Genomic DNA, 24885 nt, shown 5'->3' on the forward strand with positions numbered 1-24885 from the left:
TTCATAGTATAGTAGGGTGGGGGAAGATGGGACACCTTTTCATTCTATTTTCTCGTCACATTTGGTAGCAAACAAAGAAAATTCAATAAATCATAGAACTGTATCCTCCCGACTCCCATATACCATTGTTAATTGTTTAAAACACGATCTAAATATTTGGTTATTACGTGCTAAAGGTGTCCCATCTCCCCCCACCCTACTATATCATCCAAAACCATCAAACATTTTGAGTTTGGAAATGTTCGGCAATTAATCCCGTCTTCCTCACCGTATTATATATATAAAAAGTTTATAAGGGTGTTAAATATCATTTATAATAAGCCTAATATAGTCGTATATTTGCGTTTCTGAACATGCTCTTCTCTATAGTGCGCGACAATATTGGTCTCGCGTAAAATTCTATTTAACGGGTTATTCTATAGGTACCCACAATGGTGCCACTGATACAACAGGCAGCGAACATTACGCTGTCCTTGCGATACAAGCGACTAACCTTCGCGCCGGTTATAGTTTTACGCAGGCACGAGTTGTTTCGTAAAGTAGGTGAAGACGGCGGGACACCTTTAGCACATAACATTCAAGCCAAGTATTCTGATCGTGTTAAACTATTGATAGTCTATGGGAGACGTGGGATTTTAAATTCTTTAAATTTTTACCGCTCAATGAATATAGAATGAAAAGGTGTCCCATTTTTCCCCATCTTAATATATATAAAAAAAATCTCCATTTAGTTTTTGCATTTTTCAAAACATTTAAAATTTGCAAGCAATCTTTGGTCATCAAACATTTACACACACGGCTACAGTCGTTCTGCGTGACTTTTATAAAAATACTAAAAAGATAACATTTATCACAACTATCTGTATCACCATTTTACTTTTATAATTCCGTTCACCTGCAGTTAAATAACCACTTAAACATTACAATGTAAGCATGCAGTTAATAATTCTATCAAACTAAAAAAGGAACACATATTCTTAGAAAACGGAACTTGGTATTAATAGTATTGAAGTACTAACAAGAGGAAATATAGAAGTCATGAAATTTTTATCTTATGTTAATAGAGTAAGTCTCTATCAAAACAGAATTTTACAAGATTTAATTTCAGGATGCCAGTTTCACTTTGGCAAACTCCTTTGCAAGTTGAATTGCCTCATTTAATCCATCTGGATTGCGACCAACAGCTTGTGCACTTGTACTTTTCCCACCACCTTTGCCATTCAGTGTTGTTGCAATAGATTGAACCCACCCATTCGCAGTTAAACCTTTATCATTCGCACTTGCTGGAACTTGACTGAGACAAACAATCTTATTTGCTTCTTTATCAATACTGAAGAGCATAACTGAGGTATCAGGACTTTCTGATTTATAGATTTTCAAAGCTTCGTTAAGAGATTTTGCATTTCCGTTTGTCTTTAACTCAGTAACAACAAAAGTTGCATTTGGGTCTTGCTGAATGCTTTCTTTAGTTTGGGCCAATGCAAGTTTTGTTGCATTCTCTTTCATAACACGATCAACATCATCCACCTTTTTCTTCAAAGATGAAGCGAAACCTCTCATCTCTTCCCGTCTCCACTGGGAGATACTTGCCTGACTAACTAATTCAATAAAGTCAGTACATTTCTTAGAAAAGGTTTTATAGTTTTCTTTGTTGTTAACCAAGCCTTTTTCCACTTCACTCTTTATTGTTTCAAATGACTTTGCAAGTAAATTAGCTTTCCGTTCAGCCTTCAGTGCTTCTTGACCAGTGACTGCAACAATTCGTCGAACTCCCTTGGAAATGGCTTCTTCACTTATAATAATAAACTTGTCAGCGTGGCCACTTCTCAGAAGGTGAGTTCCACCACACAGTTCAACAGATGTGTTCATGGCAGCATCAAAATTTGGATCTGCAACTAAACTGTCAACAGAAACACCAACAGACAAAACACGAACTGGATCTGGATAAGTTTCATCGAAAATTGCACGCAAACCATGTATGGCCTTGGCTTGGTCAAGAGGAACAGGTTTGGCGTATATGACTTCATCTTTATTGACAATCTGATTACAGACATCTTCAGTTTCTTTGACCTGCTGTGACGTCATTGCTTTTTTTGCAGTAAAGTCAAACCTCAATCGATTTGGGGCAACTAAAGAACCACGTTGATCAGCTTCTCCAAGAACACAGCGTAAACCAAAATTTAATATATGAGTACAGCTATGATTTTTCATCAAACTTTGTCGGCGTTGTTCATCTATAAACAACTCAACACTATCTCCAACTTCCAGGGTGCCTGCTACTGTTCCAACATGAAGAACGTAACCACCTTGTACCTGGCAGTTCTTCACTGTGAACTCTGTAAATTCATCCTCTTGTTTTTTAAAGTAACCCAAATCAAAGAGCTGTCCACCCTGTTCCGCATAAAAACATGTCTTGTCGAGCAAAATACCACATTCTGCACCAGATGAAACACTTGTAACAAAGGTTTTGTTTTGCAAAATAGCTTTAACAACACCTGTGCATGCAGGGAAAGAATATTCACCATTATCATTGCTACTGTATTGATATTTAAAACTGTCATCAGTTGGTGGGAACTTTTTCTCTTTAAGATCAGTCAACATGTGAACATCCAGGCAAATAGTGTCAGCAACATCTTGCGCAAAACCTTTCGAAGTAATTCGAGCTTGTGCTTTTGCCTTTTCAAAACTTTCACAATCCACAGTTAATCCAGATTCCTCCGCCATAATCTCTGTTAGGTCAAATGGGAATCCATAAGTATCATACAACAGCCACGCAGTTTCACCGGGGAAAACTTTGGCATCTGCATCAAGACTCTTAATTTTTTGATTCAGGATTTTTCTGCCACGATTCAAAGTTTTAAGGAATTGTTCCTCTTCTTCATCTATGATGTCAATGACCATCTGAGGATCTCGAATGATTTCTGGAAAAGCTTCTCCCAAAATGTCAACCACAACGTGAACCAAGCTTGAAAAAAAACGGGGCTTTGCATTTAATTTTTCAACAGCAAACCTAGTGGCTCTCCGCAATATACGTCGGAGTACGTATCCACGACCTACATTATCAGGTCTACCACCATCAGACAACGCAATAGTTAAAGTGCGAATATGATCAGCTAAAACTCGATAAGCCATATCCACCCCGTCAACATCATCCTTGCCAACTTTGCCTTGATACTCACGTGCACCAGTTCCGAGTTGAATTGCTTTAAATAAAGGGGTGAACATATCAGTGTCATAGTTGGAAAGCTTCCCCTGAATTACAGACACCAACCTTTCAAGGCCCATACCAGTATCCACATGTTGTTTAGCCAATAGTTTAAGCTTGCCATCTTTTTCTCTGTTGAACTGCATAAACACCAAATTCCATACCTCAAGCACTTCAGGGTCATCCATGTTTACCAGATGGGCAGCATTTCTTCCACCAATTCGGTCGAAATGAATTTCTGTGCAAGGCCCACATGGTCCTACATCTCCCATTTCCCAAAAGTTATCCTTCATGTTTCCAGGTAAAATGTGATCAGCTGGTAAGTGTTGGAGCCACAAGTTTTGAACTTCTGTATCAACTGGAACATTATATTCCTCTGAACCTTCAAAGTAAGTGGCATAGAGTCGATCTTTAGGGATTTTCAAAACTTCAGTTAAAAGCTCCCATGCCCAATTAATTGCATCTTTTTTGAAGTAGTCACCAAACGACCAACATCCAAGCATCTCAAAGAAAGTATGATGGTAAGTATCCTTGCCCACATCATCTAAGTCATTATGCTTGCCACCAGCACGAATACATTTTTGGGAATTGACTACCCGTTTGCACTTAGATAGTGGGTCAGCAGGTGAAATGGTGCCAAGAAATATGGATTTAAATTGATTCATACCAGCATTTGCAAACAGCAGAGTTGGATCATCAAGTGGGATTGTACTGGATGAGTGAATATAAGTATGAGCATACTTCTCTTGAAAAAACGATAAGAACATTTGTCTCAGTTGCTTTGAATTCAAAGAAGCATCCATTCCGCAGAGTGGCACAGTTTTGCAACAAAATAAACGGAGAAGGTAAATCTGCAATTTTAGAATAAGGTTAACTTGATTAGTACTAAAACTTTGGCTACTTTGAGATCGTATACCATTCTCTAAGTTTTTGTATGCTCTTTTAAATACAAAATTTACGTTAAAAAATATTCTAAACAACACGCAGCCACTTATTTTCCGCATGAGTAATCACACCTGTGTTATGACAAGAGAGTAAAACTTTAATGACTAAGCACGTATTAAAATAATAGGCATAATAATATTTAACCTTTCACTACAAAGGTCGACTAACCTCGACCAAAGACAAACCAGAATTAAAACTATCAAAGCGGTTTTCAGTCGCTATTGGTGACTGTGAAGCAATAGGTGCAATGCAAATATAAGTAGAATATAATCTATGAAGACTTTATTTATTTATGATGTATGAGGATTGGTTAGACTGGAAAAGAATATGTGTAAATACGCTCTGTACAACTCCTGTTTGTTTTGATTTGTAAACTTATATTAGTTAATCTTGTCGTGGCTGAAAAACCTTTGTTTTCGTGAACTTGGGCAAACTTTAATCATGCAGTAATTAGAAATAATGTCAAGTTAGTATTAATCATATGGGTGTTTAATCAAACGCCCACAATGATAGCAGCGACGAGCCCTGAACTCATTATCTCTTGGTTAGAGGAAAGCGAGCTAACAACTTTGACATGGCGCCCTAAATACTCATTAATTGAACGGTTTTATTCACTATGATTAAAAGAGTATGCTCAGTTAGAAATACTTATAGTGTAATCAATTAGTTAAAGTTTATGAAACATTTATTTGGATTTAACAGTTTTAAACAAACAGAAAATTAATCGTTAAATACTCGCTAATTAGGAGATTGTATATGCATAAAAGCCATTAAAACTATACGTTTAGTTAGGAACACTTTATAGGTTGCGTTCATTTAATTAAGATTTAAATTGTAGATTTGGGATTTAGGGCTTTTAATTAAACAGTTGAAATCGGTAATTACTCTCGAAATATGTGGTTTAATGTCCGAAAATGTTGTCTAAAGTTTAGAATTATATATTATGATTTGATTTCAATCAAGTGAATGAAGAATAGAATTAAGAATCGAGACATAAGGGAAAAGTCGCCCGAACAACAACAAAAACAACTGCGCTACGAAAAAAATCTATTGACCACTTACGTGCTCAATGAACCAAGTCATAGTCATTTCTATGGCTCCAATGATGACGCAATCAAACGTAACAAGCAATAATAAGAGAGCCGACCAATGTTATTGCCCAGTGCCCACGTCATTCGACCAAGCGAATTCACTATTTTTGTAAAACAGTTGGTCTTGTAATTTGCAATGAATTTTTCCCGCATATCTCTATTTCTAGTTCTTGCATTTATTCCCTAATCTCTTGATTGAATTTAAGTCACAATATAGACGTATGAAGTTTGGAAGAAATGTTTAGATTTTAATTACAACATAACATATTGTTATCGAATATCATGCTAAACACAAAAACGAGTCAGCACCAAAACATTAGTTGTTAAAACATGGATCGGAAAGAGCGTCAATTAAAAAACGTGGCTGTTCCAATCGAACTGAACAAGTTACTATGAAATGAGAAGAAAAGTGTGGGTAAAAATACGACCCGTACAATGGGAGGAGTCAACTTCAGTGGAATCGACCCAAAGATTGCGTCATATAACGACAAAAAAAACGCAAAAAATCCACGAATACAATGAAAAAAATTAAAGTGAAGGTATGTTTTGGGCATTTAAAAAATGATTAAAATAAACACACAGAAAACAAAACAACAGAGTACAGTCAGGGCCGGTGCCGTGATATATTTGTTTTGGCCGTTGAATTTAGACCGGGCGCTAATGCGTATGCGTAGTATGTCGGAACAAATACAACAGAAAAGCCTTGATGAAATTCCGTTTGGCTGGAAAACGTTACGGCAAAATAATAATCCTTACAATTAATATTTTTTTCGTATAGATAAACAAATGTTTCTTATATAGAATCAGCGTGGTCTACTTTCTACAGTAAATTGTCCAAATTATATACACGGGCGAAGTGGCACAACTTGTCAGCGCACCTGCCTCTAATCCAGAGGTAAGGGTTCAAGGCTCGTCGCCGCTACCGTTGTGGATGTGTGTCCTTCGGCAAGAAAATTAGCGAGAATTGCTTAATTTACCAATTTATTCGCATAAAAAATACACACATAAAAAATTGAAAACATTCTCCAAAAAAAATCACGCACAAATTAACATACTTGGTAACTCGTAAGCTGGCACGAGTTGTGTGAAACTGAACATCCTTGTTTAACGACTGTCGTTTTTCGGCCACGCGAGGATAAAGTAAGTTACATTCATTCAGACATTATACAATCGAAAAAAGCAAAGTCGCACCCTTAAAGAACGTATCAAAAATGTTGCTAAACTTTTCGCTCTGTATACTATGTACTCGGATCACTTTGGTTAAATATATTTAGTAAGAACGAAGTCTTGATCCCAGAGTGTCTTGCGGCTGGGACTGCGCAGTAAGTGAACGGAGGAATGTGGATAAAACCTGTTGAAGTTTTGCTATCTAATGCTTTATGGGTCACGGAAAGAGCCAACACTTACTTTATATTACAACGAAGAAAGGGTCATGGTGATAAAGGTTTGGGGTCAATTCTTGTAAATACATTGGACACAGTTCTTGATTCAAGCTGTAAAGTCTCTCCATTCCGGATACTTCATCAAACTCCAAATTCTGAAACATGTTTACATATTGCAACAGGTACTCAATCGTTTGATTATCTGTAAAAATACTTACTTAGTTTGCAATTTGCATTAGTAACAGAAAGAATAAGGAGTTATTTTCATAATTGATGTGCCTAACCATTTTAAACTTAACTTCTCATTAGTTGCCACTGAAGTATTTATTCTGCAGCTTTTAATCTTTCAAAATATGCTGTATTTTTAGGTACGTCAAGAGAGAACATTGTGTCACACTGGAATTGGTTGGAAAAGCATGTAATGGAAACACTCTGTTCGTTTGGAAGTGAAGCAGATGTAACAGACTTTTTGTTGGGTAAAGTAAGCAGTCTTGCCGCCACTCAAAGTCATAAGAAGGTAGAGAATTAAATTAATATAATGTAACAGTTTTGTATTTACAAACGTTCGTATTATGCATATTTAACTGTTGTCAGGATGCTTATGATATCCTAGGAACGCATGTAAATACAAAACTGTTACAACAAGTTCAATAAAACCAGGGGCTGGTATGTATAAAATTCAAGTATAGGATGTATAACATTGACATGATGAGTTAACCAGATCTAGTGGTAAATATGAAAAAGTTTATCATGGTTAGCCGATTACATGGCCAAAGGAAAAAGCCATTTTAAATCCACACCTATCAAGGCACAAATATGTTCTGTATCCATCATTCTTTTTGATCAATAATAATATTTCCAATATTTCAAGTTTTCAATTACATCTGGATTTGGACAGTTTTAATATTAGTTTGTTTGCTAGCATCACACTTCCTTTTCCATTGCCAAAGCAAAAGCATTCTGCATAAGCCATAATATATTTAATTTAACCATTACAAAACCTTAAAACTTATTATTTTAAACTGAAACTTCGTTTTCAGTTAAAAACCTTACTTCGCTTTCAGTTGAAAACCATTTTTCAAAACTAGTTTTATCTGGACTACCTTTTGATTTGGTGTGAATAAGTTTTGTTTTTGAAAAACTCCCAATGTGCCACTTTTTTCAAAAACGTGGTAAATCTTTTTTGGACAATGTCACACAACATGGCAAGTGTAAAATTGTTAAAACAACTTCAAATTTAACTATATATTTTTTATTTATGCATTTTTCAGGTTCATTTGCCGGAAAACAGTCGAAAATTTAAAGAGGCAATTATCAAGTTTTCCCAGTTGTTTAATATGCCACCAGAAGAGAAACTTGTCAACTATTATTCATGTAGTTATTGGAAAAAGAAAGTGCCAAGACAGGGGTGGTTGTATTTAAGTGTCAATCATCTCTGCTTTTATTCCTTTCTGCTCGGAAAAGTTGCCAAACTTATAATCAGGTAAACAGATTTTAAATGTTTTATATCCGGTGGCAGACATACAGGGACCAGCTTGAGCCATTCTTCTTTAAAACATAATTAGTTTGTAAAGTGCAAATAATTTAAATATTAAGGTGTTTGTCATGAATTGTTGTATCTGCCACTGTTTTGGGTGTTTAGGTTGATACTTAACAATCTACAATAATACTATGTAAAGTTTCAATTATTTATCCCATTGCTGAGCATTAGAGATTGCCGTTAAATAAATATTTATGCACCACTAATTAGGAAATGAGTGATCTTAATTATTAATCAGGTATTATGCACTGGCAACATAATGCTTATCATATGCTAATTATAAAATTATTAATTGAATAATTCGGCTAGTGAGCATGTGATGTATGGTTAAGAAACTTTTGGTGTGGTAATTGGCCAGCCTAAATTGCCAGGTCGTCTGGCATGCCTAGCCATAGGGCCTGACCCAGGTAGATAAGAAAAGTTGTTAAACTGAAGTAACTATATAGCATTTTCTCAACAGATGGAATGATGTAACTAAATTAGAGAAGGATAACACATTGTTGGTGCCTGAAAGCATCCATGTTGCAACCAGGGAGAATCGTTATGTATTTTCCATGTTCTTGAATATATCGGAGACCTATCACCTCATGACCCAGCTCGCTAATATTGCTATCCGTCAGCTAGTCAATCGAGACTCATTAAAAGGAAACATGAGTGAATTTCTTTCTCCACCAGTGGAACGAAGCAAACGCAACACAAAGAGCAAACGCCGAAAGGTACAATTTTGGGGGTGATTTTTTAGGTGAAAATTTAATTTGATAAAAGCATTAATCCAAAAATGTTTTATTAAAAGCGCAATTTTTTTGTGACATTTTCCCTCCTGAAAAGCCTCACATGTCATTAGTGGTTCATGTTATATTGGCTTGAATGTACCGGTTTGTTCGAAGGTATTTACTCAACTCATGTAAAGTAGCAATACCTTATCTGACTTTTTTTTTTTTTCTTGTTCCTAATCCATATATTGTATCTTGTATTTACTTTAACTAGTCTAGTTCCATGTTTTTAGATGTCAACATTAAAAAGAGATTTGGATGCTCGTGCTCGTAGTGAGAGGTACCGTTTCATATTCCGACTTCCCAAAGATGAGAAACTAGACGGTCATATACAGTGTACACTATGGGCACCCTATGAGAAGAAGCATATTTGGGGCAACATGTTTCTTTCTCCAAACTTTATTTGTTTTAATGCGTGAGTTTTTTTCTTTAAGCATAGTTCGAATACCAAGCAGTAAAAGTTCACAGTTTGGTTTAAAACTGTTCTCCAAGCAATATGTTATAACATACATTATGTGGTTCCACAAGTTATATAATTATATGTCATAAATTATATATTTTACAAGATCAGTAGTTGAACATCTGTAAATAAAAATATACAGCTTACTTCAACTGTAAAAGATCCATTCTAAATTATATCTTAGTAAGGGAAAGTTAGGTTCCGCAACAGTTTTAACTTCCTTGTTTACCTATTGTGCATATCATTACTGCATAAGAGTATAAGACTTACTGTAAAGTAGAGTAATTATTTAAACAACTATAAACAAAGTATAGTAACTACAGATTGGTATTAGCTCTTGAATTTTTATTAAAAACTACAATCTATTTTTACCATATTGGAACCTTAAAGACAGGGAAATCTGACTCTAATTTTTCACACATATATTTATATTAATAAACTTCTAAATATCTTGAAATTTTTATCTGTTTGTTCTGTTTTAAAAAACCCGTGTCTTTTTGACATTCAGGCAATTTCAAGGTGTTGTCCAACTTGTAATTCCCATGAAGGAAGTTAATGTTGTTGAAAAGGCAGATTCTTCTAGTGTGTTACCTGAACCCATTTCAATAACTACGAGGTATTGTGTATTTTATTTCTAAATTTCGCAATTAAAATACAAATGCTTTGGGGTGTGGGTGTTCTTGGTCAAGACTTAATTGTTTTAACCCAGTTTTCACAAATTTCTCCCCCATATTTACTGTCACAAAGGGTAAAAATTACTCCTAAAGTTGTATATTTGGTAATTAGAAAGTTAGTGTTAATGGTTTGACTTTGTAATAAGGCGCATGTGGTTTGTCACTTCTGTACACTCTTACTTTTTTACCTTCGTTCACTTCAGAGTTTCTTAACCGCTAGGGACTCAGAATAGTAAAGTTACATCAATCATAGTTGAAATATATATAATTAACATATTGATCAACTTTAAAAGCATCATTGTTCTCTGTTTTACAGCTCTATTATAAAATCAATGCCACAGTTACCAATACAAAACTTTATAGTCGTTTAAGTTGAAATGACTTGAATAGATTTTTCTCAATTCTTAAAATATCTGATTATTTCAGAGGTAAAATGACGTTTTTATTTGGGCACCTTCATGAGCGGGAGTATTTGTTAACATTGATTTCTGATTTTCTTTCCAAAACCTCTCCAAACAAACAACCCGACACAATAAAAATGGTTCAGGAGGTAAATTTAATTTGTTGCCGTGGTTTGTTTTATTAGAAATTATTAAAATATTTTTTTTCAGTCCCTGAGAACTTGAATTTATTGGCGGGCGAAATAGATTTATTGTTATTAAGCCCAAGGTTTAAACTTTTAAAGAACATGTGCTCGGAAAAGGCAAACATGTTTCTTACTAAAACATGTTATACTTATTTTTGGCCTGAAACACCTCTCTTTTGCACCTTGATTTCCTTACCTGAGTAACTTCCTTTAACAATGAACTAATTATTGTAGGTGTAATTTTAATCCAATAAAATAAGAAACTTTTTTACTTTTTAATTTAGTAAAAATAATACATATATATATATATATATATATATATAAACAATACGAAAATAATGGTGGACTGAACATCCCCCTTGTGGGGTAAGATGGTACACCTTTAGCGTCATGTGTTAAATAACGAACACCAGTCTATGAGAGTCGTGAGGAAGCGATTTTATAATTCTTTGAATAGTCTTTGTTTACTACCGAATGAGACGAGTAAATCAAATGAAAGGTAAAATGAATTCGATCTTCCCCAGCCTACTATACATATAAATTGGTTTTCCAAGTTTTGTATAAAATTAACCGTATCGATTCTGATTATTCTAGCCAAAGGACCCACAAAGTGAATCTCTCCATCAATCACCAACTGACATTGAATTCCAACCTGCCCTGTCTACAATATTTAACCTGTAAGTTACAATAAATTACACATTTAATGAAAACTTGTCAGTAAGCATCCACTATTTTTCCAATCGAGAACAGGTGTGTTCCTTTCCGTTTTAGTCAATCTAAAATTGATGGTTAAATGCTCATAATATTTTTTAGAATAGATGATATATTAAATTCATGCATTTTTATTTCAAAAACCATTGTTTGTTACAAATGACCCTAACTATCCAACAAAGAAAGTATTTCCATTTATTCCTTACATTGTGCTTTAATGAGGAACTGTATGTTCAAATTCCACACAATAATGTATAATTCATGAGGCTTCATTATGAATCATCTAGATAGTTCTCACTCTTTTATTTCTCCTTCTCAATGTGCCAATAGTTTTAGATTCCAATCATAACGTTTTTCATTAGGCATATGAAAGTCGTGTGTGGTAATTTGGTCATACAGACTAATAATAGTACTATAGTTGAATACAGCTAAATATTTTTTTTAATTTTGTTTACTGGAAATCATTTTATGTTTTAACCAATTCCCAAACAAATAATTGAACACAAAAAAATATTAGTGGCCCATTAAACCTTATCATAAATTTTTATATGTAGTGTGTTAGGACCAGGATTGTATTATAAAACAAAGCGTTTGTATTGCAACAAATATTTTGTTTCTGTCTAAGTATTATTTTCCTTACAGCTGATTTAAAAAAGGGGAAAATTGAGCGCATATATATATCATTTATTTTGTTGTGGGTACATTGGGTATGTCAGATAAATCAAAGTAAAACCACAAAGAAGCTTTTGTGGTAATTCTATCGCTATTTTATATTAAGGTGAATTACATTGAATAAGGTAGCAAGCAACGTTTTTTTCAGACACTTATTGTGGAAACTAAGAAGTGTTAAAGTTTTAGTGAAACACAAAGCTTAAGGCTCTTTTTGCTTAAGTATCTCATTCAGACAACTTCTTTACTTTGTTTTATAAAAAGCTCTCTACCCTAAACTACTATTGTGGTTATCATTGAAATGTTGCGTGTAGAAGTAAATCCGCTCACATGAATGCCAAGGAAGTTGTGAAAGAAAACTTATGGAGCATCCATTTCTCTGAGTTTGGACGAGGTGTGTGCATGTATAGAACTCCGAAAACAAAGGAACTTATAATGAAGGTACTTGTTGGTAACTCTTCACACTCTACATTGCGGCTTCTCAAACTAAGGATTTAGGGGATAACCAAAAGTAAACCAATTGTACACAAAGTACAACAAATATTATGCTATTAATCATGGGTTGGAGGTATAATTTAAAAGATTAAAAGGGTTTGCAACAAATTTGGAAAACAATGCTCACTTCCACATCATCTCAGAACTTTTGGTGTTTTAATATATAAAATATTTTAAGTTGAAATGAAGTAGAATTTGGTAATTTATTTCAATTGCTTTTATCAGTTTTGTTACAAAATATTTTTTTAAACATTTTTCAAAAGTCTGTGCAATGTTTCTGCTCAGGTTAATAGAAATCTATGCTTTATAGCCTACACAGCAGCATTTCTTAAACTTGAGTAAATTTACCACTGGGGGTAAATTTCTTATATTCAGAGAGTAAATAAGCTTCCAAGCAAAATCCACATCAGTTGATGGGACAGAAAAAATGTGCTAGTTTATTTACTTTACCAGAGATTGAACAACTTGTTACCAAAAAGCCTGCACATTAAATAAAACTGATCTAATTAGTTGTTTTTCCCCCTTCAATAAATGAGCGCCATATTACATATTAGGGGTAAATCGGATAAGCATCTTTGTTAAAAGGGTAAAGCACACAAAAAAAGAATCACTGTTTTAAAGTATCGCCTTAACTTACTGAATGAAACAGGGTTGATTTATAATTGAGATTTTCACACCAGGGAATTCCTGAACGATATCGTGGCGAGATGTGGATGGTATACTCGGGTGCAATTATTGAAATGGCTAACCACAAAGGATATTACCAATCTATTTTAAAGCAATGCATGGGAAAGTGCACACTTGCCACAGATGAAATAGGTGATTATTGTACATTTGTATTCCTTTGTCCTTGGTTTGCTGCTGGCTGGTAAAATTTATATTGAACTAAATAAATACAGGAGCTTAAGTAGAGCAGTATCTCATATATAGCAGGGCGGGGGAAGATGGGACACTTTTAGCACATAATATCCAAATATCCTGATCATGTTTTAAACAAATAACAATGGTCTATGTGAGTTGTGAGGATACGGTTTATATTTTTTTTTGATTGTTCTTTGTTTACTACTAAATGGGATGAGAAAATGGAATGAGAAGGTGTCCCATCTTTCCCACCGTAGTATATCATGCTATTTGAAAACAATTGATGCTTCTAATGTCACATTTGCTTTACAACCACAAATATACTAGGACTTCCTTAATTACCTAAATAGCTTTAGTAATCATTGATTCTCCACCAATATATATTGTATTGTTTTTAATTAGAAAGAGACTTGCATAGATCTTTACCCGAACACCCAGCATTCCAAGCTAGTGAAGGAATTGATGCTCTGCGTCGTGTACTTACAGCTTATGCATTCCGTAATCCAAGTATTGGATATTGCCAAGTAAGTCCTTAGTTAATATGATAATATTAACTTTAGTCATGTTTTATCAATATGATAAGTTGCTACATTGGTCACAGTGGCTTATCATAGACCCCACAAACCCCGCAGCCGCGAGGGGGAACCAGGAGACATACAACGTAATTAGTATTATAGTGACTGAACATGTTTTCATGCACTTTCAAACTTCATTTTTAACATTGTTACACTTTTTTAGAATAAATAGACAGGGTGTATCAGCGAGACCTATGTAACAGTTTAAGGGCAATTGATTTACGAATTACCTTAAAATGCCACTAATTGGTCATGTTTTATTGAATATTTGTTAGTGTCCTCACATATAGTGTTTATTTACCGGAACTTAGGTAAAATTAATTAAGATAATTAACCACTTTGTTTTTAAGTATAAATTACCCCCAACTAAATAAACTTCACACTTTGAACTTTTAGAGTCCTATTTCTGTTGGTCCCAGATAAAATAGGACTAGTTAATTATATTTTCACATAAATTTTTCATTTCTGCTTATTTTTATCACATTCAGCTAGCACAATTCATGTACCCCTTATAACTGTTGTTATAAGCTATCGGTTGATATTCATAGGCACCTAACTTTTGAAAAGTCAGGGTACCCATGTGTTCAAAATGGACAAGTGTAATGGTAAATGCATGATGGTATTAGCTGCTTTTCAAACATTACGAACAACCTATTGTCGGCAGATTATTGTACTATAACCTTATTTGATTCTTGTTTAGTCTTAATGTTACTTCGCTTGCACTGGATTTTGTTGACTTTACCAAAATCAGATTTTAGATATTCTTGTTATACAGGCAATGAACATTGTGACATCTGTATTACTTCTATATGCTAATGAGGAAGAATCGTTCTGGTTGTTAGTTTCATTATGTGAGAGACTTTTACCTGATTATTATAACACACGTGTGGTTGGAGCCCTGGTGGACCAGGTGTGTAGAAAAAGAAATTGTTGGTATTTTATAAAAGTAGTATAAAAGTATATACAATCACACTCAAGTTAAGAGGCTCGAGCCTTAACTTAGAGATACCAAGTTCATGGCACGATTCTGCCACCATTACAGCAATGTGTATCCTTGCCCAACACTTATAACAGTATTTGCTTCCAACTCAGTGGTCATTATTGGGTCGTCCAAATTCTCAGCCATATAAAAAATTCATTGACAAAGTTACATGTGTGGTAACTTAGTAAATGGGTGTGGTAAATACGAATACTGTTTTAAACTTTATAAAGAAACTGGAAAGGATAATAAAATGACATTCATTCAACCAACGTCAACAAACTTTAAGTGTTAAAAATTACCAATAACTTCCAGGGTGTATTTGATGAACTAACCAAACAACACTTGCCAAAAATTCACGACAAACTAGAGGTGTTAGGAGTGGTGCGCACGGTAACTCTTTCATGGTTCCTCACATTATTCTTATGCTCCATGCCATTCAACTCCGCTGTTCGTGTTGTAGATGCTTTTTTTTACGATGGTGCTCAAGTTGTGTTTCAAATTGCACTTTATGTTTTGAAAGCAAATGAGGTAAGTTCTGTTTATGATGAATTTAATTCTATTTTGGGCCATTTTCAAGTCGTACAAAGGTTTTTAGCTATAGCAGAAAGGTATTTTAAATAACAGTAGCCAGTAAAAGATGGTTTTCACTCTCCCCGTTCAAAAGTAACTATACACACCCTGTTTTACTTTAAGCAAAAGAGCGTTTTAATGAATGAGCACAGAATATAATTAGCATAATTTTTAATAACCTTTTTTTTTCACTTATGTTTCTGTGCAGCAGTAGGTAGAATGAATTCACAGAATTATTATTCGCCATAAAGATACAAGTTTCACAATGCTACTTTATATGTTTTAATATAACTAAGGAATTTAGCGCTTTTAATCAAACAGAAAGTTAATCTTAAATAACTGGTGATGCAGTTTTAGGAATTTTCTTGTAAAATTTATAAATATTTATTTTGATTTCAATGAAAGAATTAAAAACTAATTGTAAGAATTTAAATTTGAGGGTTATGAAAATGATTAGGATAAAGTAACAACAGCAACTGGTTGAAAAACAAATTTTATATGACCACTTACATGCTTAAAACGCTTTGTAGTAGCTCTAGCTATAAGCTTACCTAAAAAAGTCTGTTTTAGCATATTAAAATTATTGCCTTTATATGTCTTTTGACTATTACTTACCTCCTATTTGTTGTTTAAGTTACTTGTGTGTTGTGTTGTACATTATTTGTGTTAAACATTATTATTATTAAAGTTGTAAAAGATTTTATTTTATCCAGGATGTGATATTAAAGTGCAACGATGATGGAGAAGCGATGACAATCCTCGCAAATTATTTAAATCAAGTCGGAAATCGTGACATTAACACTGACCAGGTTTGAATTTTTGTTACATACATGAATGTTTCAGTTTTAATTTTTAGGGTTTATTTTTAAATAATAGCAATGGTTCTGCTTTGGTAAGGGTAGTTTTAGAAACTGTTAGTTTTACAACTTTTAATAATTACTAAATTTGATACGTCCCACTTTTCTTTTAAAATCAAATATCAGGCCCTACCCTAATCAATGCATGTCATTCTAAGCTTCATTTTTTTGTGAACCTAGTTAGCTTCATTGCTGTATCCTGTATGACATTTGTTAAGTAAGTTGAACTTTTAGCCACCAAGAGAAACACTATTTTTACTGGTAGTATAAAAGCAAGGCTTAATGAAATCTGAAATCTGAAATGTAAATTATTTTGCTTCAATACAAAAAATTAAAATTTTATATTTTAAATATAGTAAACAAGGTTCAACACATACCGAATTGGAACCAGTGCAGCACCTAACATACATAAAACATGATGTGGTTTTTAAAACACGTGGTTTAATACTTACTGTAACCAATATAGCAGCTATATACATGAAACATGATATGTTTTTTAGACAAAACTTTTAAGTCATGTTGATGTGTCGGATCTAATTACAAAATCGTACGAACATTATAGTCAAGTTTCATCGGAAGTTATCGAAAATATGAGGTTTCGACAACGCCTGGAGGTAACTTTGTTTGACAATTATATAACTATCTTAAAAACAGTGTTTTTTCATCACCTAAGTCCAATTTTGTTTAATTCCTGTACGATTTATTTTATAAAAACTGTGTATTGGGTCAATGCACAAATAATATTTAAAAAAATTAATGTTATAAAATTTGTTTCTTTTAATTTACTGATATTTAGTTTATCATCTAGTTCTAGTGAGCCACATTATTTACTTTTATTTATATAACATGGTATTGGAGACATAATTAATCCACAATACATTGTAACCATACAGTACAAATTTAAGTTTAATGTTTTTATTCTTTAGGTTGTTCAGAGACTTGAAGATTCAGCCACTCGTTCATTCATGAGGACGATGCAGGAACTAACCAAGTTCCCAACCGATATATTGCAAGGTTTATACTTCTTGTTTAAAGCAGAGTTCATGAAAAGGTGGGAAACAGTAGTTTTCACGAATCAGTTAAAAGCAGACATGGGTAAAAAATTGAAATAACAGAAGTTAGAGCTCTAATGAATGGGCACGTACTTTGTATTAGTCACAAAAAGAACCTGGCTGACTTGAACAGATAAATAAGGCACAAAATGTATTTCTAACCACCTTTTAAAAACTGCTATAAAAACTGCTGTAATTAAAATGGATTTTTAAATGTTTTCTCTTCTTTATTTTATGGAAATATACAAATAGAAAGTATGCCTGTATGATACCATTACAAAAAAATCAAAAAAAAAACTTTAATAACAGTGCTGATCTGCGACTTTTCTGTTAATACTCCTATAAAGGCGATTTGATGATGTTTAATAAAAAGTTTTACCATATTGTGTTTATTTACTTGTGTTTACAGATCATACTGGAGCAGATGTTTACCAAAGGAAGACAAAACAGTGGACCCTTCCAACTTTATATTGGAGCAATACACCATTGATTATGAACAGTTCAGGTGAGATATTAACATAACTCCCCATGATGGGTATGTACTTTAAAAAAATATTCCACAGTTAAAGGTTAAGATACCTCAACGATCTCTATTATCGAGTCACTATAAGGCGCTATTTTTTTAATTTAACTTGAAACTATGAGTAATACATCACCAACATAATGTCTCTGTCCAGCAAAAAAAAGATTTGTGCAATGTTTACCTCATTGTAATGCACTATATTTTGTGCACACACAGCACTTAATATCACACTTTCAAGTTACAAGTCCATTTTGTTAAACCCCTTATTATATTCACAGAACTATATTTGGTGCACTATCTCAATGGAGCAAACCACCACCAGATCCACTGCTTGACCAGATATACAGGTTGTGCGCCAATAAAGAAGGTCTTATTAATTTCCAGGTGGGAACAATACTGACAGAAAATATGCAAATAATGTCGACCACTGATATTATCTTAGTGTTTAGGGATTAAAAGGATTTAGATAATGTTGGTTAGAGAATGGAAATTGTCTAATAAATTTGCTTGTTTAGATAGAGATCATACAGGTGTTGTGAACTTTGTTGGCCTTTTAGTTTGCTTTTTAATTGACGGTGACCATTTTCTCAACTTGGAGTAACTTGACTGAATACCCCGATAAATTTGAATGTTGGTGGTATAGTAACAGGGGCGGCATTATGAACACATCTCGCTAAGTTTAGCGTGCTCGGTACTGACGTACTTTCTCGCTAAACCTACTTTTTGTATTACAAAGCACCATCTCGCTAACTCAAACTCGCAAAATCGCTCGCTAACTAACCTGGAACTCAGACCACTCGTTCACAGCGAATTCTTGTATTTGATCTAAAAGTATTACACATAACTAAGTTATGGCCGCCTTATTTGCATTCAAAACCTCGCGTAAATGTCAGAAGGAAAAGGATGGAAATGACAGACATGGAATTAATTTCGGAATATTGTATGCCAAAGGCGGCCTACTGGAATTGTGCCATCTTTTGCACGAAGATTTGAAACCGAAAAGCAGCAGTGAAAGATGCCTTTCAGTTGAAGAGCAAATTTTAATATCACTGGAAGTTTTGAAAATTCAGCCAAAGACAACATTAATGTTTGCCAGCCAACTTTTGATTGATTTCAAAGCGTCATCAGTTTATACGAGTGCCTGACAGAGATTCTTCAATTATGATCAAGCAGAATTTTCAGTCCATCGCACAGTTTTCAGGCGTGGTGAGTTCGATGGTACCCATATTCCCATCATTGCGCCAAGTAAGATGAGCACCTCAACTAATGCCCCCATTTCAACTGCTGTCCACCTTGGGTCTCGTTTTTTTTAACGACTTCGCTGCCTGAACTCATAATACCCAGCTGAATCAAAAATTAATTCGCCAATTCTCAACACAAAACAATAAAATCACGTAATCGCCGTTCTCGCGTAAAAAATGAATATTTTTTATTACATTTTTTACGAATTTTCTCACTTAAACCCGGCTTTGCACGAAGTGTTTGCGAGTCGTCTTCGTAATACCTTTTTTTCAAGCGAGGTGCTCGCTCGCGAAGTCCTCGCAAAAATTGTTTTAGCGAGCTTGTTAACTTAACGAGTAAACAAATGTTCATAATGTCGCCCCAGATTAGTTATGCTCACGAACACTGGCATTAAATATTACTTTTGCTTTCTTTTGTTATAAGATTTTTTCTATAAGTGGGTGTTTCTTCTGATGTCGTAATTTCTAAACATTACCTTTCCCTAGTTTAATATTCATTGTAAAAAAATGTTTAAGTTTAAAAATTAAGTATAGTAGGGTGGGAGAAGACAGGACATCTTTAGCACATAATATCCAAATATCCTGATCATGTTTAAAACAATTAACAACAGTCTATGGGAATCGTGAGGATACAGTTATAAAATTATTTAAATTTTATTTTTTTACCACTAAATGAGATGAGAAAATATAAAAAATGTGTCTCATCTTCCCCCACCCTACTATATATTATGCATTGAAAGTGTTTCTACATTTAGTGGTTACAGATAAAAAATAATTATCTGAACAGTTTCCAAATACCGAAAAAAGCTTTTAACTGGTTGAATATTTATAGGAATTTGCTGTCAGACTCTCCACCATATCTATCGGTGACCACCACGCAAAGCTGAGGTTATTATATGATCTTCATTTACACCCAGCATTGCCAACCATGAATGAAAATGCGGAAGTTGGTGTGGAAGCAATGCATTACTTTGATGATTCGGATGTGACAGGTGACGTTTTGTTTTATAACTATTTTTAATTTTACTTTGGCTAATATTGAAGTATTGAAATTGCTCTTTTCAACATAAAAATAAAGAATATCTTGAACTAATTTTTTGTCTGTCTGTAAATAATTTGCTAGGAGATTTTCCTTTATATTAGTCTTATGTTAAAAAATGATTAGTTTTCATTTGATTTTGGTCTGGTTGATTTATTTTGTTATACAGACAGGTCCTTTAGTTTCTTAAACTTTATAAAGCACCCCTTTTTTAATGATATCCACAAAACAGCACCCCAGGTTTTTTAAAGTTTTACTTATTGTTCAAAGGAGAGTTTTCCATATTCACTTCTGCTTCAGCAATCTTACACCCCCTCTTGTTTATAAACCAATGCTTTAAACAAACTATAGTTTCAAGGCAGTTTATTAGTTAATTTTTTTTATAACTTTGCCAATGAAAACTAATGTTTCTCTCATGTTTTCTACCAAACTAAACAAGCATTTCTGTTTATGTTTTCTTAGTTGGTGAGGTGGGGGATTGTAGTTACGAACCATCAAACATCGTTGTTGATAACGACTTGATGTTCACACAAGCTGTTGAAGATCACTTTGCACAAGTCACCGATCAACTGGATGCAACTCATATATTGGATTTGGATCTTCCATCTTCCGCATCAAATGTTGATTCTTCTTCATCGACTTCAGATGTCAACACTGAAAATAAATTGCAAGGTACGTGGGATTTATTAAATGCATTTTTTTTTCAGGGTTGTCGAGCTCTATTTTCATAGAAGCTGAAAACCTAGGACTCACACTTAAATTAGATAAGTTGTAATGTATTAAAGGACCACATCACCAAAAAATCAAAATTTGTGTATAGTTAGAGATGCTAAAATGTAAATAAAGATACCACCAAAGTTGGACACTGTTACACATTTTATATTTTTCTTTTTTTGGATCTTTGTGTTAAAAATTAGGTGTGCAAATATGTGAAAAATTGGTATGCTGTTTAACACCTGTTTTCTTGGCCACTTAGCAACAATTGATCTCTAAACAACTCACCCTTGTATGGTGGTGACCGCTGAATAACAAACTCTGATTTCTAAAATAAATTTACTCGTTGCAATCAATTTTAATGTCTCTGTATACTACAATTTTATAATAATTTTTAATTTACTAGTACTGTGTGAACATTTGATAATCAATATGGCTCAGCTAACATTTTGGTTGATATAGAAGGGTGGGGTAAGACGGGACACTTTCAGCACATAATTTCCAAACATCCTGATCGTGTTTTAAACAATTAACAACAGTCAATGGTAGATTGGTAGTCGTGAGGATACGGTTTTATAATTCTTTGAATGTTTTTTGTTTACTATTAAATGGGACGAGAAAATAGAATGAAAATGTGTCCTAGCTTCCCTCACCCCACTATATATTGTATTTTCTCTGTTTTTAAACAAAGATGAAATGTTCAAATAAGCTTTTTTGTCAAAATTAAGTCTTGCTATGTTGAATTATTTTCACAGCACTTGATGAGGAAACTGTAGATGTCCCACTCACCTATCAACAAAACACTTTATCCAAAGTTTTTAAGAAACAAACTTCTCCTTCCAGGAAACAAAATTCAATGAACCAGGTATTTTCAATTTAATATACTGCAAAATAACTAAATAAATACCAGAAGTCTGGAGCATTTTTAACCAAATGATAATTTAATAAATTCATTTTTAAAAAGCTGGATTTTGCTACTACTGTTGCCTTTAAGCAAGAGATATATTTTGCTCCAATCCAGTGGCCACTATTGGGATATCCAAATTGCCAACTATACAAAATAAATTTTAAAAAAACTTTACATTATATTTCGTGAGCTGGCCGTTTGGTAACTCGTTCCTGACCACTGGTTTAAAGCAATGTCTGTTTAGTGTCTTGCGCAAAGACATTTACCCTCACAATGGTAGCAGTGACGAGCTTTGAATCCAAAACCTCAGAGGCATGGGCGCTAACCAACTGGGTTGGAGCAATGTTTGTTCAGTGTCTTGCGGTCTTGCCCAAAGACACGTACACCAGTCAGTATTAACCAAATCCACTGTGTTACTCACAGGAGCAATTTATACTCCTTTGCAAAACAATGTACAATCTGTTCACTGATGACCCCAAGGAACAGGAACTTTTCCAAGCAATTTCACTCGTTACATCTCTTGTCATTCAACTTGGAGAAGTGAGTTTGTATAAATATAATTCTTGTTTCTATATTTTTCCATGATGTATATATGTTTTACCAATTATTTCTATACAGTGTAGTAGGTACTATGCATTGCCTGGTATATATACCAAAGCAGTTTTACCACTTTGTGCATTTTTTTCTCAATTGTTTTGACAGCAAAATGGTACCTGGACCTCCAAAACGCTAAGGCCTTCCATTTATGCACCTAAATTACACAAATATGTTTAGCCTGCATTTGAACATTTTACATTCGGTAATGGGTTCAAGGCTCGACGCTGCCACCAATTTGGCCGTATGTGTCCTTGTGCAAGACACTTAACGGCAATTGCTCCAACCCAGTGGTTACTAATGGGTTGTCTTAATTATCAGCCATACATAAAAAATTGAAAAAATCCCCCCCAAAAAATAATCACCCACAAAGTAACATACATGGTATGGTAACTCGTAAGCTGGCACGAGGTGTTAAACCCGTGTGATAACGACTGTCGTTTTCCGGCTACGCGAGGATAAAGTAAGTTACGTTCATTCATTTGTTCATTCATTCACATTCAATTTCTCTTACATCAGAAATATATGGTATATTTGCAAATTTTTTTATTATTATAGCGGTGCACGTATTTGTAAAGTTGTTAACAATAGTGAATATTATTACCCCTAAGTTTTATTTCATTTCTACTTCGGTAGGCTGGACGACAAATTAGCCAGACAAAGGTGGAACCAGAGACCGCGCGTAACGCCGATGTCGCCACGCTGGATGAAGATTCTACTTCACAGGCTGTGACGTCAGAGAATACTTCGCCGATTTCCGATGACGTAGCTTGCGAGGTTTCACCTTCACGTGGTGGTAACAGTTTAGGGAATAATCAAGACTGGGTGATTTCGTTCGAGCAGTTTGTTGCTTCTGTATTGACGGAGAGTGTTCTATGTGAATACTTTGACCGTAAACATGACATTACTGAGACAATAGCTCAGTTAAGAAACCGTGATATCATAGAAAAAACTGAATGATACCGAATTTTGAGTTCAAGTGGACAAGTGCAATGATTGTTTGTTTCACTAGTTTTAAACTGCACCATATTTTGTAATTTTAGTATATATGTATATCTTATGTACACGTCTCGCCTTTATTTCAAATTTATTTTCTATCAGTCTTTATTCAACATTGAATATTTCAGTTAGGGGGTTTCGGGGTTGCTGCTGATTTCTAAATGATCATCATTAAATATATTCATTTACTTTACATGATATAAATATAGTTATATGAACCATGGTATATATGAATGCTCTATTCCTATGTTACTTAATATATATTAGGATTGGGGAAGATGGGACACCTTTATATCCAAATAGCCTGGTCATGTTTTAGACAAATAACAACATTATATGGTCTCGCAAGGAAACCGCTTTAAAATTCTTTGAGTGTTCTGTGTTTACTTACGAATAGGACAAGAAAATAGAATAAAAAGGTGTCCCATCCTTCTCTGCCCCACTATATATTTTAGTATGCCATACCGTATCTACTGCAGAAGTAAGACAGAGTTTAATTGGTGAATTAAATGATTGCATTCTGGCGGTAAATGAACAAATTCCAACCGAAGCACGGGATTCAGTGTAAAAGTTATGCTTGGTCGATTGAATAGGTTTGCGAACTACCCAGTTGTGGGATTACCTTGTTTACCAGACTGGAAATGCGGTAAAGGTTTTCAACAAATAAAAGGTATTGCCTATTTAGAAAATGCCAGTTTGTTCTTGGAGGAATAAAAACATTAGGTAGCTGTAAAAACAGAGTTGCATGGCAGGTAGCTTTCGAAAAATTTCTATTTGTGTTCGATTTATTTAGAAAGATGTTTGTTCCTACACAAATAAATTCAACATTGTGCATTAGGGCGATAAACCGCTAGGATTTTAAACAAGTAATTTTTAGATGGCAGTGCCCTAACAGTCAAATACGTTGTCGTAAACAGAGTTATAACGCATTGAAAAACGAGCGCTTGAATGATTTTGCCGCATATCCGTGCCGGTACTCATAATGTATAGAGAAGTTAGTGAAATCCAATATGTCTGTATATAGGCTACGCTGCGTTTATTTTTTAGTACGCATACCTAACTTTGAAAAGCCTATATAATGTCACGATTTAAGGTCAACAACCTGAAGAATAAAAACTATTGTGGTGTACACTCGTACGTACATATATACATATTTTAATGTGAATTTTGTTTTCTTTGGGCAGTTGCCTAATTTATCGCAAACATCTTATGCAAATATTCATGATTCGCTCCGTTGCAAAACCACAGCTTCCCCCAGGCACGAGCTGTCAAACTTTCTACACTTCTAACAACAATTAACGTCTCAAATTTTCTTTCGTGTAATTTTTTTCAGGGAGCTGTGGTGACTGGTGTTTCGCTTGTGCGCCACTTAAACAAACCACATGGTACAAACAACCGAAAGCGACTGGAAATTCCAAAGTTGGAAATAAATCTCAAGTT

The 24885-nt window shown here is 34.1% G+C and overlaps 2 protein-coding genes across 2 annotated transcripts; one reads left to right on the forward strand and one right to left on the reverse strand.

Moving 5' to 3' along the window:
* Nucleotides 1-858: 858 nt before the first annotated feature.
* On the reverse strand, nucleotides 859-4075 carry LOC100185883 (alanine--tRNA ligase, cytoplasmic). The gene has a single exon (XM_002125429.5). The coding sequence runs from the start codon at nucleotides 4006-4008 to the stop codon at nucleotides 1105-1107; it is 2904 nt and encodes a 967-aa protein (XP_002125465.1). The 5' UTR covers nucleotides 4009-4075; the 3' UTR covers nucleotides 859-1104.
* Nucleotides 4076-6406: 2331 nt separating this feature from the next.
* LOC100183548 (TBC1 domain family member 9) lies at nucleotides 6407-23671 on the forward strand. Its single transcript, XM_009859256.3, has 23 exons — nucleotides 6407-6805; nucleotides 6992-7140; nucleotides 7895-8106; nucleotides 8624-8879; nucleotides 9170-9351; nucleotides 9905-10012; nucleotides 10497-10620; nucleotides 11251-11333; nucleotides 12351-12477; nucleotides 13212-13350; nucleotides 13795-13916; nucleotides 14743-14877; nucleotides 15262-15477; nucleotides 16233-16328; nucleotides 16877-16990; nucleotides 17303-17427; nucleotides 17838-17933; nucleotides 18230-18335; nucleotides 20025-20184; nucleotides 20694-20903; nucleotides 21701-21810; nucleotides 22276-22392; nucleotides 23083-23671. The coding sequence occupies exons 1-23, from the start codon at nucleotides 6580-6582 to the stop codon at nucleotides 23404-23406; spliced, it is 3537 nt and encodes a 1178-aa protein (XP_009857558.1). The 5' UTR covers nucleotides 6407-6579; the 3' UTR covers nucleotides 23407-23671.
* Nucleotides 23672-24885: the final 1214 nt, after the last annotated feature.

This window comes from Ciona intestinalis, chromosome 2 (assembly GCF_000224145.3).
Source record: "Ciona intestinalis chromosome 2, KH, whole genome shotgun sequence".
Taxonomy (NCBI): Eukaryota; Metazoa; Chordata; class Ascidiacea; order Phlebobranchia; family Cionidae; genus Ciona; species Ciona intestinalis.